Genomic DNA, 19,675 nt, shown 5'->3' on the forward strand with positions numbered 1-19,675 from the left:
GGACTCTCTTTTTATCCCCCAAATTACTCATCCTGCAGCACTTGTTGGATCCCTTAATCACTGGCAACTAGTCTTCCTCTAGCTACAGTATGTCCGAGACTATCCCTGAACTGGCTGGTGAGGGACTGTCATCAGCTGCTCGGCTTGAGTCACGCAACAAGGTATTTGTTACAGTTTAAATACTTAATCAATCATGTGCTTTAGTGAAGGGCCCTTGGAGCTCGATAGCCTCACAGGAAGAGGTTCAGAGACTGTCCTCCCTGCTGCACTCGAGAACCCAGAGTCTCTTGCCCTCCCCTCGCGCCACCTGAGCAGCTGCCCTTGGTCTGTCCTGCCAGGGGGCTGGCTCCGCCCACGCCAGGGTCTCAGGAGCCCTGGCCCCAGCAGAGACCCGCACCGTGTCTCCTTTGGGCTCCTCTGCACCCCGAGGAACCCCTGTTCCTGCTGTAATCTGTGACTGTGCCTGTTTTCACACCTCTCTCGAATCTGACTATTGGCTCTGTGTCGTTCTTCCTTTCTGCTCTGTGAGATTGCTAGAGCAGAAGGCGTGTCCTAATTATATTTCTTTTCTCAACTGTCATTTGTTGCGTTCCAGGCGCTGCTAACTGCTTTGTATGCATCATTTCACTTCTTCCCAACATTTATGAGATGCAAATGTATCGAGCACACATGGTTGGCACTGAGCTGAGTGAAGGCATAGGTATATTGGTCAATGGATGGAGCGAGAGAAAATTGTTAGATAAGGTGAGGCTCATTTAGTGGTACTTGGTCAGTGAGCTGCATCTTGATGTTCGTGGTGTAGCTGTGCTCTCTGTCCCTGTGTGATCCCCCAAAGCTGTCGCCCTCACTCAGGCTTCCAGCCCTGTAGGGTTAGTAATTTCTGTTACTGGGAAATTTTAAGTTCCAGGGTATTGTGTGTATTTTGTGATCATTTTTAAAAACATTCATTTTGTTTTCAATTGTGATAAAATAACATGTAACATAAAATTGACCATGTTGACTATGTTTACGTGTACAGTTCAGTGACATTAAGTACATTGACACCGTTGTGCTATCATCACCACCATCCATCCACAGAACTCTTCATCTTGCAAAACTGAAACTTGTACCTACCAAACAAGAACTCTCCATTCTGCCTTCTGCCGGCTCCTGGCGACCATCATTCTGTTTCGTGTCTCCATGAATTTGACTATTCTAGGTACCTCATATCAGTGGAATCATACAGTATTTGTCTTTTCATGACTGGCTTATTTCACTTAGCATAATGTCCTCAAGGTTCATCCACGTGGTAGCCTATGGCAGAATTTCCTTCCTTTTTAAGGCTGAATATTATTCCATTGTATGTATAGACCACATTTTGCTTATCCATTCATTCATTGACGGACATTTGGGTTGTTGCCACCTTTTGGCTATTGCAAATAATGCTACTTAAAGCATTCATGTTTTATAATTTTCCATTTTATTTTATTATATTTTCCATTTTAAAGATGATTAATGTTGATGGGCTATATTTATTATGTTTCAGGCCCAAAATTCTCTTAAAGCAAATGGGAAATGATTCATCATATAGTGAAACCATAGCTAAACAGAATTGCCAGGGAATGGGTCATTACAGAGACGCTGTAACCAGCTAAAATGTTTTTGTTTTGAGTAATTTTATGTGAAAACATTAAAAAATTAGTTACACACTTCCCAGCTCTCTTGAACAGAACATTTTAAACACAGTTTAATCCTCAAATATGTTAACTCTTGCTAGATTGTTCAGTGCTGTCAGTATTATTTTTGTGCTACAACTATATTGTACTATAATAGTGAGATGGGCCCTGACATTACATTTAAAATTTTTCAATTTAAAATACATGTATATTTCACTATTTATTACTAGTTTTTGTTAGAAGTGTGCTTTCTTATGGCTACCTCCCTTTTCCTTATTTATTTGCTGCTTCTAAATGCTGTGGGGCTGGAACAGTCAGTAATAGTATTTGTTAGAACTGTGTTTAAGAGTAAAAAGCCTCTGAGCGAGCCTTTTAGAGGTTCTTTAAGTAAAATGATTATACTTTGGCACAGGAATTTTTTTTCCTTCACATCTATGCTGGTCTTTTAAAACTTTATTTCCTAATTGTTTTGACAGCACTTTGGATAGGGGAGGTACAATAAAGAAATCAGTTTTTGCTATCAACATTTCAGTGATGTATTTGTTCAATAAAAGTCCATCGATATATAACGACCTCTTTGGTACTTTGTGTGCTTAAGAGATATCACCTGCTAATACAATCTCCTGGCCAAGATTCTCATCTTTCATTATATGTTTTTTGGCATTTACCAAAACTAATTCTATTTCTTATTTCCTCCTTTAGCCGAAGAAAGGAAAACTTCAAACCAACTTATAAATTTTTCACTCATAATACAAAATTATTTTTTTCTATTTTTCATCTAAGATTTGTTGTGATCATGAGGGATTTGCCTGTATGCTGTGCTTCGTGTACTTGTCTGTTAGATTTTAAGCTCCTTCCCAGCCCAGCTTTATTTGTTGCTAGAAACACTCGGAAGCCAGCGTTAGCCGACATAATGACAGAGACTCTTCTTAGGGTGCCTCACTCTGCGCCTGGCGCTGCTCTAAAGGACTTTCATCTCATTTACTCCTTCCAGTAATTCAGTGGGGCCAGTACTATTATTATCCTTATATTACAGGTGGAGAAACTGAGGCACAGGAAAATTAAGTAATTATTGCCAAGTCCACACAGCTAAGTGGTGGGACCAGGATTTGAATTCAAGCTGTCTGACCTAAGAATCTGCTTTCATACTACAGTCATTCAATTCATTCAACAAATATTTATGAAGCTCTTACTGTATACCAGTGAACAATGCGAAGATCCCATCCTTCATGGAACTGACATTCTAGTAGCGGAGAGAGAAAATTAACAACCATAGTACAGGAATAAATTGTATGTTATGTTAGAAGGTTATCTAAGTGCCAAGAAAAAGAGAAAACGTAGAACAGAGTAAGGAGGTTAGACGGATATGTTGAAATTTTAAGTTGGTGGTCAGGGAAGACCTCATGGTTCATACTGAAGAATTATTTAACCAGTCTCTACTGTCTGACATGATTTCTTTTGTTGATCTCAGAGATGTAGCCTGAGATTGTGACTGACTCACTCAAAACTTTTAGGAATCGGCTTATTATTTCTGCCTGTTAACCCTGGAAGTGTGGGGCGGCTCTGTCTGCAGAGTCAAGGATGAGTCAGCCTGTGGGCTCTGCTTCATTGCCTGGAGCAGCACTTCCTTACTCCAGTGCATTTCCAAATGTGCGGGTGCCCTGGGAGTGCCCCGGGGGGGCTGAATCATGGGGCTGGGTGGGGCATCTATGCTGAGAGAGAGTTGAAGTGAGGGGCAGTCAGAGCAGAGTGAGGAAGTTCAGGAGGGATAGAAAGATACAGGTGAGATTCTTCTAGAAAGACCCCTGCCTACCTAGGTGAAGAAGCATAAGGATTGTCCAGAGAGGGCAGTTGGCCGCAGACCATCCTTCCACCCAAGGACTGTCTTTGAACTGTGGTCACAGGAGGGCCCAAGCAAGAGAGAGGAGACGGCCAGGCACAGAGCGACCCTCCTCAGTAGTAGGGAAACAGCAGGTCCCATGCTCCTGTTGGTGTGTCAGGGTTTAGATTTACATGTGGATTCACGTTTCACCCAACGATTGACACATGATTCGTGCTAATATTCTAAAGTTAAACTTTCATGATAACATGTTATCGTTCAGCTTAAAAAATATATCATTTGGTCTTGCTGGAACTGGGCATGATTTCAACTTCCAAGACTGGGCCTTTTCTTCTGACCGAAAAGCAAGACTTTGCAAATGAGGTTCCCAGCTGCACTGGTCTGTCAGCGCTTCTCCTTCATGGCTGTGGCGGCTGATAACTCAGGATGTTGTTGCTGGAGCGCGGGCCTCCTCCAGTTCCTCCCGAGGCACCACTTTCCTTTTCTATACAAAAACAACACCGTGCTTCCGATGGTGCTGACTGCACACCAGATTCCACTGACTGTTTTTCTACCCTCCCCTGCTTAGTTTTATTCATTTGGCTACTTTATTTTAGGGATTTGCAGAGCTTGTTTTGGCCGTAGCGAAACTTATTGTTTTATTTCTGGCTGCACGGCTTTCATGTGAACGCTGTAGCGGACGCGGGGAGGACGTGGTTCTGGGGTTCCGGTTTGCTGCCCGGCTGTGTTTGCACAGAGGCGTGGTGGACCCCGCGCCCTGGTGCAGGGCTGCGCTCCAGGGCGGGTTTGCAGCAAGGAAGGACAGTGGCCAGCTGCGGGTGAGTGGAAGAAGCAAGGCATCGATGACACATGCTCTTCTTTCTGGGGAAAATATTAGGGAACTGCTCAAAGGTCACTTACCTTTGGTACAGAGCTATGGGATCATGTAATGCCTTCTGACTAGGCATCTGAAATGGATCCGTGATTTTTTTTTTTTTTTTTAAGAGATACCCACATGAACAACTGACCTTCCCTAAATTGCAGTCCTAAGGGCCGAATCAGTAATGGTTCAGAGCAGGGCTTTGGTGTTATACCTACTGGTTACCTTGTTGCCTCTGCCACTTATTAGCTTTGTGTTGTCAGGCAAGTTACCTAACCTCTCTGGTCCTCAGTGTCCTCAGTAACTGGAAGTTATAACAGCGCTGCCTCACTAGGTTAAGGTGAGGAATAAATGTGGGGAAAAAACCTAATTTTCTATGATCGTAGCCAATTCATAATATGTAAAACTCCATTCTAGGTCGGATTTTTGTTGCTTTGATTGTATCAAAAACTAGTTGAGGAGGAATTTAGGGTAAGAACCTACTTGAACAATGGTTAGCTCTGGATTGGTGCAGGTTTCCTTTCCCACATTAAGATACCTGACCTGGTAAGGCACCAGCGGGATGTCCAAACCAGACCCCTCTTGCCCCACGGCCTGCCCCTAGGAGAGCGCCACCTGTTGGTGAGGCTTGGTTTCCAGAGGGAAAGCTGAGAGCTTGGGTGGTCTCCTCACCTGTTTCTCCTGGAATAGAGAGAATCAACCGTAATCCAAGGAATCCTGATGCCCAAGTCACACCTTAAAATTTCTGGCCATGGGCCCCAGGCTTTAGGATTTGTAAAAACTTTCCAAGTGATGTCACTGTACCAGCAGGGTTGAGAAATACTAGGTAAATGTTTTATTTAGGAAAATAGCTCATAAGCTGATTTGTTGATACCTCTATAATAGAATTACAGCAATAAACAACAAAAACACAAATTCTTCATCTATATTTATCTCTAGCTTTCAAAGCTTATCTTTCTATCATTCATACCCCATGGGTCCTTTCACAGGTCCTGACCCATGTGCCCGGCTGGTTTGGGTTGTAGTTCAAGACAGAGATGCTAATTGCCTTCTTAATACGTGCCTGTTATCCATGAGCCCTTGTTCTGTCTGTCTTTCCTGAGCTGGAAAAGCTTCATTGCTCCCACGTTGGTCTGTCTGTAATTGTAGGTGAACAGCCAGGCTCCTGCTTGGGCTCTGGCTGCTTTCTGGCAGAGATTTGCCCTTTCGAGGGCTGAGTCAGGCACACCCACATCTGTGCGCACTGTGAACTGACTGTCCTCCTACTTTAATTATAACTAAAGTCCCAGGTTTCTTCCTCCTCGTCTTCTTCCTCCTTCTTCTCCTTCCCCTCTGCCTTCTCCTCCTCCTTCTCTTTTCCCTCCTTCTCCTCCTCCGTCTTCTTTTATAAAGAGGGACCAGGCCTGGTTTTCTTTCTTTGCTTTCAGCTCACAGGAAAAGTTTTGAACAAATTTGTATGTCATTTTTTCCACGATTTGTAATTGTGTATCCACTCTGGATTTTCAAAGGCAAAACACCTTAATCCAGACTGACTTCCCCTGCCCTTCTGGGCGTCTTTCCCATGGCGGGTTGGTGGATGCCCAGAGATACAAGGTGATTTCTGCAGTAGCTTAAGTAAAGCATAGGAAAAGCACATGTGCCCATTTTTTGCACCCTCTTTTTCTCTTCGAATAATAAAGTTAATTGAGAATTAAATGATACTCAGAGAGGAGTAGGAAAAGTAAGTCATGTATTTGAAAACCCATTCTAAACTCTTCAGTGAAAGAGAGTGCTTATGTAAGATTAGCATAATTAGCAATTGAAGCCAGTTCCCACTTACCAAGCTTCCTGTATCCATGTCCAGAATTTAGCCCATCAGCTGACATACTGTTTTTGTACTTTATTTTTTGAACGTAATGTTTGTAACTTTCTTACCCTCTGGATCTATACACAGAACGTATTGACTTTATTTTGATTGCATTTTGGACAAATAAAAGCGCAGTGAAGATGTAATTGCTATGTCTTCCTAATAATCGAGCTGCAGGACACATCGTGGTCTTGGGGGCCATTATTCTATGGAGAAAGAGTGGTCTCGGATGGGGACTCAGTCAGGCCGTAGAGTTAGACATACTTAGCTGTGAGTATAATTACTTATCTCTGTGGCTTTGGGGAAGTCACATAAGCTTTCTGAACCTCGTTTCCTCATCTTCAGATTGGTGGTAACACTGCTCCTGGCGGTGGTTTGAATGAGGTACCAGATGCAAAGCTCCAGGGACAGTGTCTGGCATGATGGAAGTGCTCAGTAGATGGCAACGTTATTTAACCAACTGGTTTTTAGCTCTTCATTTGTCTCTTTTTTTTTTTTAAGCACAATTAGAACATATTACCTTATGATTCATTCTGGGTTTGTCTTTGTCTCACTTTTCAAATGATAAACTCCTTAAAAGGAGGCCTGTGTGTTTTTCATTTCTGCAGAAACCATGTACTTAGTATATATTGATGAATGCATCAATAATTCATCATGTGGGTAATGAACCTAAACGAATAAGAAAGAAAAATGTTTCTTTTTCTGTTTTTCAGCTTTGTTTTAATTTGAACAGTGCTGATCTAGGCAAGTGTGTTTATATAGGTATCAAAAGAGTCTAAGCTATGTGTAGATTTTATAATACAATTTCTTCCCTTTTAATGTAGAAACTGGAACACAAACCCAGGATGATGGGGGCACATTGCATAGGTAAATTCCCACTAACTCTGTGGACATGCAGGTCTGTTCATTTGGCTTACAGTGTAGGCTCGGGCATGGCAGATGCCCACTGTTAACACCTTATAACTTTATTTATTTATAGTGGATAGCCTGACTCCTTTAAAAAAAAAAAAGGATTCCTAAAAAAATACATGCAGAATAGCACAATTAAAAACAAGGATTAAAGCGGAGATATCAGATACAATTTAAAATGAGGAGAAATTTAGATTTACCAGGTATGCTTCCTTTCCTCTTGGCAGACAGGACTAATCCCGTCTCTCAGAGGCTCTGACCAGCCCTTCCAACAGCTCCTCCTTCTGGGATGCAAAGTTAGGCTGCCAGGGAGGAGATTACAGGGAAGGAAGGTCAAAAGTTTCCCCTCAAATCTGGAGATTGTGGACGAGAATATAAGAAGGGAGGAGAGCAAATAAAATCTGTTTTGTAAGTAGTAATGAAAATATCAGACTCGTACACCAGTTGAATATTATTCTAGCATTTTTTTAGCAAATTGTTAATAATGATGCCATTGATAAGTTTAGCCCAGAATTGAATATTAGCTTAATTTATAAGCTAGTTTATAATTTCTGTCTCCTACCATTACATTTTCCCCAAGTTTGAAAACAGAGCACTTATAAAATTCAGATTATATGATAGAATATAGATTCTACAATGAAATGACAAATTCATTAAAAAGATGTGCCAATATTTATTATATGTGGGTTTGTATTTTGTAGCTTTTTATGATATTTAACTAGTGCTTTTGATTATTACGATGAAACAAAATCACTTGGATTCTGAATACTTTTGACAGAAAATACTTGAATTCTGAGTACTTTTTACTTATTCACAGAAATCTTAGATCTGAAAAGAATGTTAGAATTCATCCAGTTGCACATACTCTAATTTTACCTTTGTAGAAACAGAGACCTAGAAAATGGAGTAACTCTCTTAAATATCTCAGGTGGTTGTAGATTTAGAACCAGAGTCTTCTGCTGTCAGATTGGAGTGGTTTCTTTTATTAATTTGTTGTCCCATTATCTTTTACAAGGCTTGTAGTTATATGACATCATTTCTACAAAAAAACCCTATATTTTTTCATTTAAAAAGCATGAGTCCCTGAAACTAATGAAAACATTATTATTACTTAAAATAGTTATTAAAACATTCAACTTGGTAATATAGTTCTAGCGCTTCTCAGGAAAGGTAAAGTTTTGATTGTAAACTGGAACCTCGGTGGAATTTTCTTTGAGTTGAACCTGAAGGAAACAGCACATGCAAGTTTTCTGGGCAAATTTCCAACATTGTAGCACGTGAAGTTTGCCATGTCTAGTAAAGAGTTTCAGGAAGAAAGAATGCAAGTGCTTTCTGGAATATTTTTCTGTATAGGTTCTAAACATTCATGAAAAGAAGCTTGCCTCTGTATTTCCCTTAATTTAATAGTGGGACTTCACAGTTTGCTTGGGCCTCGTAACTCTTTACAAATGAAATGCAATTCTTTGTGTAGTGAAAGAATAAGAAGGCTGGTGTAGGTTGTTAAAAATATGTGTATATATATGGATTATTATACACATTATAAAATATATATTACATATGCTTATGTATATACATATATAAAATCAAATAAGCAATGCACTCAGATTTCTAAAGGTACAAAAAGATCTACAACGGAGGAATCTCCCTCCCACTCCTGTCCTCCAGCAAGAAATCTTCTCTCCAGAAACAACTACTTTTACCTGTTTCTTATGTAGCCTTCCAGAGATAATCTATTTATATTTAAACAATTATGTAAATATTCGTTTAAAACCACGAATACTGTATACACTGTTCTGTACTTTGCTTTTTAAAAAAAATTTATAATATATCTTGGAGATTGTTCCATACTAGCACACATAAAGCTGTTTTATTCATTTTAATGGCTGCATAGCATTAGCATTCCATTATGGAATATAATGTTTAATAATACATCCATCACATGAAATATTGTTTATATTATATTCATATTTATTGATTGATTTAATTTTAGTATTATTTATGATATTTATTAATAGCACATTAATGTATAACCAGACCTCCACTGATATTTAAATTGCTTTCTATCTTTTGCTATTTCACATCAGGCTAAAAAAGGTCATTTGCACATGTATGAGCTTATCTTTAGATGAGAATGATTGCTAGGTTGAGTGTAGGTACATTTGTAATTTTGATAGATTTTGCTAAAATGTCTTTCAGTTGCATCACCATGTCCTCAGCATTACAAGGTGTTTATCAAACTTTTTGATATTTACTAATAAGTGAAAAATATTATCCCATGTAGTTGTAATTTGCATTGCTTTAATTTGAGTGAGGTTGATAATTTTTTCATATGCTGAAGAGCCATTTGTATTTCCTTTTCTGTGAGCCATCTGTTCATATCGCTTTTCTTTCTTCTGCTTCTTTTTTTTTCCAGTCTTATTATTATTGACTGTAGAAGCTCTTTTTATGTATAAAAAATTAGCCTACTGGGTTTATGATTGTACGACTTCCCACCCTGCCCCCCATTCCTTGATTGTCGTTTATGTTTTTGATGGAGGTTTTGTTTGTTTTAAAATGCCGTTAAGTTTTGTTTTTATGTGTCAAATTTATCAATCTTGCTTTGTGTCATTCAGAGGCAGGCCTTCTAAACACAAACTTCCCATGTGTTGTCCTAGTGCTGTTATGGCTTCCCTTTTTACAATGAATTATTTGATTCATCTAGAATTTACTGAGATTAAAGGTGTGAAGTAGGTAGTCATCCTCTTTTTGTTTGTTTCAGATGACTGTTGGGTTCTCTCAGACTGTTTACTGACCTTACATCTTTTCCCTAGTGATTTGAAATGCCACTTTTATTGCATACGTGATTTCCATATGTATGTATCTTTGACCTAGTTCCCATCTTTGTAATTCGTTCCCCTGACCTTCCCATCTATCCAGCACACTGCTGTATGGTGTGTTTTTCATGTCCAGAAAGCTGGCTTCTCTCAGAGCTTCTCTTTCTTGAGAGATATCTGGCTATTTTTGCATGCTTATTTTACCATGTGAACTTCAGAGTCAGCTTGTATAATAACCTCAGCAAAGTAAAAAAAAAAAATTCTAGAAGTAATTTTTTAATTGGGAGTGCGTTAAATTAAATACGAATAACTTAGAATTGACACCTTTTTGATGTTTTCTTATTTAAAATTATGGAATATTTTTTCAACTGTTTTAACTCTTCTTTTGTGTTGTTTAGTAGCACTGTAAAGTTTTCTTCATATAAACTTTGCCTATTTCTTAACATTTTCTAGGTGTTTTACTCTTTTGTTATTACATAAATTAGGTCTCTTCTGTCGCATAATTTTCCCAGTTTGTGTGAAAAGGCTGTTGTTTAAGTTATATTACTTTTCTACCCTGTACCTTTTTACATTTGTAGTAGTTTTTCTGTTGATATTTTTGGGTTTTCCAGGAAACCAATCATGTTATCTGTGAATAATGATAACTCTATCTTTCCCTTTCCGATTTTGGTTCTCCTTGCCTTTCCTCATCGAATGTCATTGGCTAGTACTCCTGAACGATAATAAATAGCAGTAGTAGTCATAGTAGTAGTGATCTCTTGTCTTGACTTCAGTGGTAACATTTCTACTCATTCATGATTTAGCGGTAAATGAAAATATTCTCTCTCTCTCATATGCGTGTGTGTGTGTGTAAATTATGTAAGGAAATATCCAACTGTTCTCCTTTTATTAAGCAATTGCATTAAGAATGAATATCAATGTTCTAAAACTGATTTATGGTGAGGAATGCATCACTTGGTAAAGTTACTAGAGATCACTGAACTGTACACTTGAAATAGATCAATTTTATGATATATAAGATATAACTCAATAAAGTTGTTTTAAAAAAAGTGTGAATGCAGTATAAATACCTTTTAGATATGTATAGAGATGATCATATGCTGTTTCACCTTTATTCTATTGTATGGTGAATTGTTTAAATAGTATAAAATCCTTGTAGCCCTAAAATAAACCCCACTTAGTCATAGTATGTTAATCTTTTTATGTACTGCGCAGGTCTGTTTGCTAATTTTTTAATTTAGGGTTAACATCAATATTTAGAAGGGAGATTATTCGTATGTAATTTCTCTTTTGTGTACTTTCTTTGTTGGGTGATGGTATCAATACCTTACTGTTTAAATAAGAATTTGAAAACTTTCCTTCTTTTTGTATGGTTTGGAATAGTTTAAATATTATCAGAATTGTCCCTTTAGAGTTTCTTAGAATTCTCCTCTGAAGCCATCTATGCCTGTTTTTATTTATTTATGTATTTATTTATTGGAAGGACACTCAGGAAGATAGTTCTTGGACTTCTGTTTCATTATAGTATTGACCTATTTAAGTTTCCTATCTTTTTTTTTTCAGAGTGTGGTTCCTTAAGTATATATGAAATATTATTTACTGAACATCTTCACTTCATACTGATTGAGTCCCTCTTAATAAAGAGTGAGCTGATCTGTTATTGTTTTTCAGAGTGGCAGCTCTTTTTTTATATTCAGTGTTTTATGGTATTCGACAATTATGTCTGCCATTCCCAGATTTAAACATTAAGGGCTATTCCATGTTTTCATTGTTGAGATGGTGATATTGTAAACCATGCCGTATGTTTACATTGCTCTGGAGACCATTACTATGGTCTTGGATACACTTTGCCAAGAGATCCCAGTTTTACTGCTGGTCATGTGGCAGCCACGGGGTTGGCCCTCAAAAGACACAATTGATTTATCTTGATTATGTACATTGTAGGTACTCAGTAATTCTAGTGAATGAAATATTTGTTTAGTGTCTACTATGTGTTTGTTTGCGGAGGATATAAAGATGTATTCGAGAGATAATATATGTTATGAATGCAAAATTGAATTAAATAGATTAAATATTATGTTAAGTGTATGTATTTAGATATATTAAAGGATACAATTTTACACACTTGCCAAGGGTAGAATGACTTTGAAATAATTCTCAGAGTGAAAAGGAAATATTGATTCAGTTACCCTTATACCTGACCTGAATTGACAAATTTATATAGAGTGCTAAAACTGTTTCCGCAGTATTTTTACTTTTCCATATGAATCGGGCTAATATGCTAGAAAATGGAAATCACAACACCGTAGTAACAGTGGGGCAAAAAATGATAATGTTGAGCTAAATTTGGAATATACTGTTTATTTTAAAACATGTTAAGAAAAAAGTATTGATGGTTGATAAGATTGTATTGGATTATGTTGAAGATTTATTGACAAATTATTCTTTCTTTTTCTCGCAGATTTATCTAAAAATAGACTGGTTGAAGTCCCAATGGAATTGTGCCATTTTGTATCACTGGAAATTCTTAATCTGTATCATAATTGTATCAGAGTCATTCCTGAGGCCATCATTAATCTGCAGATGCTGACTTACTTAAACTTGAGGTAGGTTGACTATTATAAAGGTTGTAATCATATTCAGGTAAAAAAAACCCAAAAGTCAGTTTCTGTCAGTTTTTTTTTCTTTTTCGCAATTCCTGATCACCCTTTGAAGTAAATCACACAAAGATGATTTAAGAAATATCTTCTATAATACATTTGTAGTGTCGTTAATATTGTTTTTGGTGCTGGACTTCTCTGAATGTCAATATGACAAGATGTTTTTGGTTTTTTAAAATAATATATATGGCTTCATTTATACTTTTTGTCCATTTGGTGCTTGGGAGATTATTGGTAGCTGCTCTGCAGGTATTGATGTAGATTTTGGAGCAGGAAGCCTACAGGAAGTGAAAAAGAACTTGGGGTTGGGACAAATCGGGGCCTTGCTGGTCTTTGGGAGTTATTGGTACCATGGGATTTGCTTCCTAGTACTGACTGAGCCTGTTCACTTTAGGCCACCTGAGAAAGTTCAGGAGGAGCCCTGAGCAACTCCAGCAAGATATGAAGTTTACAGTCTTGATAGCCCTTTAAATTAGGTCAGCATTTGCTGAGGACAGGTCGGTGTTCTGTATTGACTCTCGGATTATGTACAGCACAATGTAACATGTTAATGCTCCTGAGTTGTCCTGAGGATAAGAAATCAGCTGTTTTAAGACCCAGGTTTTTAGACTTGACTCACATCTGGGATGACAGGAGAGAGAGGAGAGCTGTTTTAACAGATCTGTCTCTACTCTAAAAACAAGGTTCTATAGTTCAAGCCTGAGCGTGGCCTTCATTCCTGTCAGCTGCATTATCTCCATGTGCAAAGAGTAGCACCTGGTCAGCAAGGCTTGTGCTGTGTAACAAATATACCACACTGTAAAGTACAAAATTCCCAATGAACCAGGTATAGCAATAACTTATGATAGTACTGTCAGTTATTTCTTAGTTTTTTTTAGTGGGCCACTGAGAGTTACGGGTCTTCTCCTGCTTTCTTTGCAGTCAAAAATGGGTTTCCATTGCATTTCATTAGGAGTGCCTATCTTCCTTGGGAGTGGAAAACAATCTTAGTCATGTTTTCAAGTGGCCTTAACTTCTTTGTGGTAAATAAGAGGTAGGTTACTATTAGCATAATCTAGAGGCTCGTATATCTAACTTTCACTTCTCCAGGTTTCTACTTCATCTGAAGACCATTTTGAGTTTTTTTGCATAAGAATAGTCCAAGCTGTTTCTGCTACAGCAGAAATGTTAATTACCTAGGAATTGCCTGATGGAGCCAGCATAGTGGTGTCCGTAGATTTTGGTTCACTGTCTCTAAGACGTCTGTGCTCTAATCCCAACTGGAGTAGGGGAAATATCCCAAGAGCATATGCAATTGGTCTGTTCGCTTTTCTTAGCTACTCCTGTTCTGCTGTGACCTTTTCACCTCTAGTAGTCCTGCAAGAAATAGGAGAATAGATGTAACTTTGCATTGTTATGTTAAGTTCATATGCACTGAGAAACTTTTGGGTATAGAAGACATATCTCTTCTGGGATGATATAAACTATAAAATTCTACAAACACTAGATAATCTAATCTTAAAATTCATATTATGTTTTAAAAGCATTGATAAAATTGCTTTTGGTATGATGATTTTCATGTTGAGCCTCGTGGAGAGTAGAATAATCTTGCTATCTTCAGATGGTAGAAAGAATATATTGGAGTGTGGACCTCAAGATTCTTTAAGGCAAGAACAGAGAGACGCTGAGACTGATGACGCTGAAGAGGATCCATGTGGTATGTTGTAAGCAAGAGTTTTGTGATGAATTCCTAAGTAATGGAAGGGAGAAAGAAACCAAGGGATCATTAAACACCCAACTCTTTAAACTTTGTTTTCTGTCTGTAATTGTTTAAGTTTTGTTTGCCTCTGTCTTTTCTGCCATTTATATATGTCATTTTTATTTGGTTTTGTTCTCCTTTGTTCCTACTTTTCTTTGTTTTTCACCTCCTACTTTAGTATTACCATGTTTAAGACCTATTCTCTCATGTTGAATCATGACTCTTTAAAGGAATTGATAACAACATGGAGAAAATTAAGAAAAAGTACATCTCTTACTTTTCAGAGATATTGTGTCAGGGTAGATGAAAAACGTATGGATGTCCTCTAAATTCTTTGAAAGCCAGGTACTATATATACATATGTAATTATTTTTGATACCTTCTATCACATTTACTTCATGAATATAAATGTGTCACAGAAAGTAGTAACATAGGGCAAACTGTAAGGTGGCCATGAGGTGGTCATCTTGTTTATTCAATTACAAGGCCTTCACCTCCTGTTTGATGACTGGGTTTAGCTGAAATGTATCTTCTAGGAATTGGACTCTTGAAATTGAGTTATTTCTCCGTTTGGGAGTGATTTGAGGTAGAATGTTACATTTGCCTAAAAGATTTGTTTGTAGCTTATGAAATAGTAGGTGACTGTCACATCTGTTTATTTGCAAATATGTTATAATATCTAGAAAATACTAGTGCCATCTGATTAAATTGTAAGTCTTCTAAGATGTTGAGTAATATCATCCACATGATAGTAGTGCTGTCTGTGTGAGTTCTTCTTGTCCTCAAAGTACCACCCCACTCCCAGCCACCCCGAGCTGGTAACTGGGAGGAATTTAGAATATTGTGCTTATGCGTGATCATGACATGTGTCCCCTCCACAACAGCCAGGGTTGGGCACTGTGGCTTTTTCTTGTCTTTTCTACCCCTCATGAAAATTATATCAACAAAATAAAATATATTCCTCTTGGGTATGGTGAAGAGACAGGGTGGACTTCTGTTGACCGTTGGCCTTTGGAGGGGAGGCTGCCAACCCATTTACTTAAAAAGGAAACAAGGGCTTCAGGATCTTGCAAACTTACTACCTTGTAGAAGAACTGCTGAGCTGCCTTCCATCCAATTTTCTTTTCTGTGATAGTTATAAATGGGAGATAATGCCAAAGAAAAAAGCTTATATTCTAGACAGAAGTATATAATCAAATCATGACATTATCACTAATTTAGATGTATTTTGGGGAAGTCTGTATAAATTTCAGAAAATTAAAGAAATACTGTCAACAACTTTTGAGCACATACTTAAGGTAGACTGTATCAAATATGGCATGTTTTGAAACAGCGTCAACAAGGAGGCAAGTTCATCAGGTTTTATAAATAAATACCCAAACACACATTCTTTTTTGTAGTACTCAGGATTTTCCCCTTGTATTTATTAACTAGGGAGAAAGAGCTGTTAAAGTAGTACAGAGAAACTGCTTTTCAAAGTTTACAGACTTCATGTTTTTAGACTTAAAATTAAAGATGGTCTTATGGTATTTTAAATTTTTTTCTCTTTTTTAATAAATCGCATTTAGAAATTACTAATTTGGTGTGTTGCAAGACAGGAGAGATGCCATATGAAGCTATTTTGAATTTATGGGAAACATTCAAAATTGATTACACACTCTGAGATGTAGTGCGTGTTCCAGTAGAGTAAACAGCCATGAATATTTGATGGTGATGGCATTAGTGATGACGACGGAGATGGTGGTGGAGGGGGAGGTGGTGAAATGTCACCGCCTGTCCGGCTCCTTGGCTGACGGATCTCTCGGCGATGTTATCTTTAGAAGTCAAATGGCTGCGTGGTTCCAGCCACCCAATTCCTGTGTTAGACTAGAAATGGGTTTAATTAGCACGTGGGGAAAGAAGTCTTCACTGTGAAATGCAGTTAAAACACTTCAGTGTCTTCTACATTTTCTCACATGATAGAAATGTCATATTCGTGGAAAACATTAATTTAGTGCTGTTTATGTAGGCTGTGTCTGAAGGATCTAGGCTTTTAATCTTTGCTTCTTGGTGTTCACAACAAAAGGTTATGTTAGTTTAGTATATGTGCCACTGTGTCTCTTCCTGTTATAAAGTGTCTTAATCCAAGAATCGTGGCCAAGGACAATCAAAATGATTAAGCAGGATTTGTTCCTATATAGGAACAAAGATTTTGAACCTGAGTTACACAGGAAAGACTCACAAAGTTTAAAATCTATTTTAAGGGGCCGGCCTGGTGGCACAAGAGGTTAAGTGTGTGCGGCTCCGCTGCGGCGGGACGGGGTTCACCGGTTCGGATCCTGGGCGTGCACCGATGCACTGCTTGGCAAGCCATGCTGTGGCGGTGTCCCATATAAAGTGGAGGAAGATGGGCACGGCTGTTAGCCCAGGGCCAGTCTTCCTCATAAAAAAACAAAAAGAAATCTGTTTTAAGTTGTTGGAGAGGTTGTTGTTGATGAAACTCATGAAGAAAGTGTACCTTAGGAAAATAGAATAACGCAGAGTAGCAAAACTCTTGGCAACTGTAGGGATGTTGTGAATCTAAGAATAGGGACCTGAGCTTAAAAGTTTCATCTCAGAGAGTTTCAGGAATAGAAGCTGCCAAAAAATGAAAGTTTTTACAGCATTTGATCATATTGCTTCCAGAACTCTTGGTGAGTGGCTTTACTTTCCCAGAGTGAAACACACAGAACCAGGAGCTGGTTTATTCAATAGAAGCCCCTCTCTCTCCCAATCCACCAGGAATAGATTCTAAGGCATTGCCTGTAAAGAAGAGGGCAGTCTCTTGAACAAAATGTTATCACAACATAAAAGGAATATGTTTTGGCTGCTTTTCTGAAGCCTGGCATCCTTTTTGGCTGCTAAACAATGTGCAGAAAAGAGCCAACTTCCTCATGGCTGTAAAACCCGTCTCCCCACATTCCTTTGGGAGGTCATTCTGAGAAATAATCTTTAATCCTCAAGAATATAGCTCTCTATTTGAAGGACTGGGAGAAGCATCCTGCATGCTAGGTTTGCCTTAGAAAGCACAGATTTTATATTTTTTGTTGTGAACTAAAAATTAATTTTCCTTGTTTCTAAGAATTTTAATTTTATCCCTAAGAAATGCATCATCTCACCAACATTTCTGAAGACAGTATCAATTATAAGATAGCATTTCTTCTTTCTAGAAACTGAGAAAATTGATGGTGTCTTCCTAAACTGGAAAAGGTGAGAAGTGTTCTTCAATTTAAGACAAACTTGTATCCCACATCCTTATATGAAGATTTTATCTCATTCAAAGGGAAAATGAGAATATTTTAGTATATATATTTTGGAACTGTCTTTTGGTAGCTAGGTTATGCTTTGTGAAATGACAGATCAGCAGGAAGATGCCAAAACACAGTGAACCATGTTGGAATTGGAAGTATCCCCTTAAAATCTGGAAATACTTTTTGCAGAATGCTAAAGTTAGAAGAGGCCATCATGGTCATCCATTGCACGAACATTAGCATATGGTTTAAGCCTTGTCTTTTCTCGTGTGTCCACTAGGCATTTGTTTTCAAGGTGGAACCTATAGTCAGTGGTCCCTAAAAATTTTAATATAAATTATTGTGTCTGTAAAATTATGTCTGTTGGCATTGGTCGCTGACGGGCTTTATTAAGTGTGAATGAGTTAATAGTAGGATATTTCTTATCAGATTCTGTTCCTTTTAGTATAGCCCAGACTTGGCAAGACTTCCAAAGAGGATTTTTCCATTATACATATCACCTGATCACAGATGCTGTCTCAGATCAGTGTTCGTATTGAAAAAAAGAACAGACACAGAAGGGACAGTATGGCTTTGATAGCTAGAGCACTGTCAGAATGTGTTGGTTTTGTTTCCAGTTCTGCTTCTGATCTTAATCGAGTTTTTAAGATCTTTGTGCTGCAGATTTGCTTTCTGAAAATGGGGTAAATACGTACTCCTATTTTATTGTATAGATGTTCATAGTAATTCTCAAAGTTTTTTTCTGCAAGCCCAAAATGAACAAGCTGCAAATTATATTTCTTTTTCTAGACAGATAAAAGCCCTTTGAAACACTGCCATTTCATCAATAATCAACTTATTATATTTCCTTTAAGAACATTGCAGTTTACCAAGTCTTATAACAAGTACTGTTAAAGAGAAGAGGGAAAGAAAAAACGGGCACAAGTGAAGAAAGGTGTGGAATTCTGGAATAATCTTCATTATTGCCATCATCATCATCATCATCACCTTTTAATAGCTAAATAGGATTTAGCTGTTACACCATCATATTTGGGGCCTTCAACAGCACTTACTTTAGATAGGAAATAGGAAAGTGATTTATCCCTCAGCCACACTTTTTTCATAAAGGAGAATAATAGAGATTAGTGGAATTTATTTCTGTGCCGTTTTATAGTTTGCTTATTAGCACTTTCACCTTTGTTAACTTGTCTAACATTATGCTCCATTGCATTCCATGTCCCTTAGGACAGTTTCATAATCGTAAAAATAGTTGTTAGAGAATTGTCCAGGAGGCCAACCTAAATATTTACATAAGGGAAGGACTTTGTACTTCTTTTTTTTTTTAATTTATTTTTATTTTTTTATTGGTATTTTAATAGTTTTTAACATTGTGAAATTTTGGGTTGTACATTTTTGTTTGTCCATCACCATATATATGACTCCCTTCACCCCTTGTGCCCACCCCCCACCCCCACTGCCCCTGGTAACCACAATACAGTTTTCTCTGTCCGTGTGTTGGTTTATATTCCACATATGAGTGAGATCATACAGTGTTTGTCTTTCTCTTTCTGGCTTACTTCACTTAACATAATACCCTCCAGGCCCATCCATGTTGTTGCAAATGGGACGATTTTGTCTTTTTTTATGGCTGAGTAGTATTCCATTGTATATATATACCACATTTTCTTGATCCAGTCGTCAGTCGAGGGACACTTAGGTTGCTTCCACTTCTTGGCTATGGTGAATAATGCTGCAATGAACATAGGGGTGCATAAGCCTCTTTGGATTGTTGATTTCAGGTTCGTTGGATAGATTCCCAGTAGTGGGATGGCTGGATCATAGGGCATCTCTATTTTTAATTCTTTGAGGAATCTCCACACCGTTTCCCATAGAGGCTGCACCAGTTTGCATTTCCACCAGCTGTGTATGAGGGTTCCTGTTTCTCCACATCCTCTCCAACATTTGTTGTTTTTTGTCTTGGTGATTATAGCCATTCTAACGGGTGTGAGGTGATATCTTAGTGTTGTTTTGATTTGCATTTCCCTGGTGATTAATGATGTTGAACATCTTTTCATGTGCCTATTGGCCATCTGTATATCTTCTTTGG

General features: G+C 37.9%; 1 protein-coding gene across 4 annotated transcripts in view; it reads left to right on the forward strand.

Annotated features, from left to right (window-relative positions):
- Nucleotides 1–19,675, forward strand: part of LRCH1 (leucine rich repeats and calponin homology domain containing 1) — a 198,001-nt gene that overhangs the window by 78,632 nt on the left and 99,694 nt on the right. For all 4 annotated transcript variants that reach the window (XM_004433649.3, XM_004433650.3, XM_004433651.3 and 1 more), the window contains exon 2: nt 12,384–12,528. In XM_004433649.3, coding sequence (XP_004433706.1) covers nt 12,384–12,528 — 145 coding nt within the window. The remainder of the gene's footprint in view (nt 1–12,383; nt 12,529–19,675) is intronic.

Source organism: Ceratotherium simum, chromosome 10 (assembly GCF_057802395.1).
Source record: "Ceratotherium simum simum isolate JZ-2026a chromosome 10, ASM5780239v1, whole genome shotgun sequence".
Taxonomy (NCBI): domain Eukaryota; kingdom Metazoa; phylum Chordata; class Mammalia; order Perissodactyla; family Rhinocerotidae; genus Ceratotherium; species Ceratotherium simum.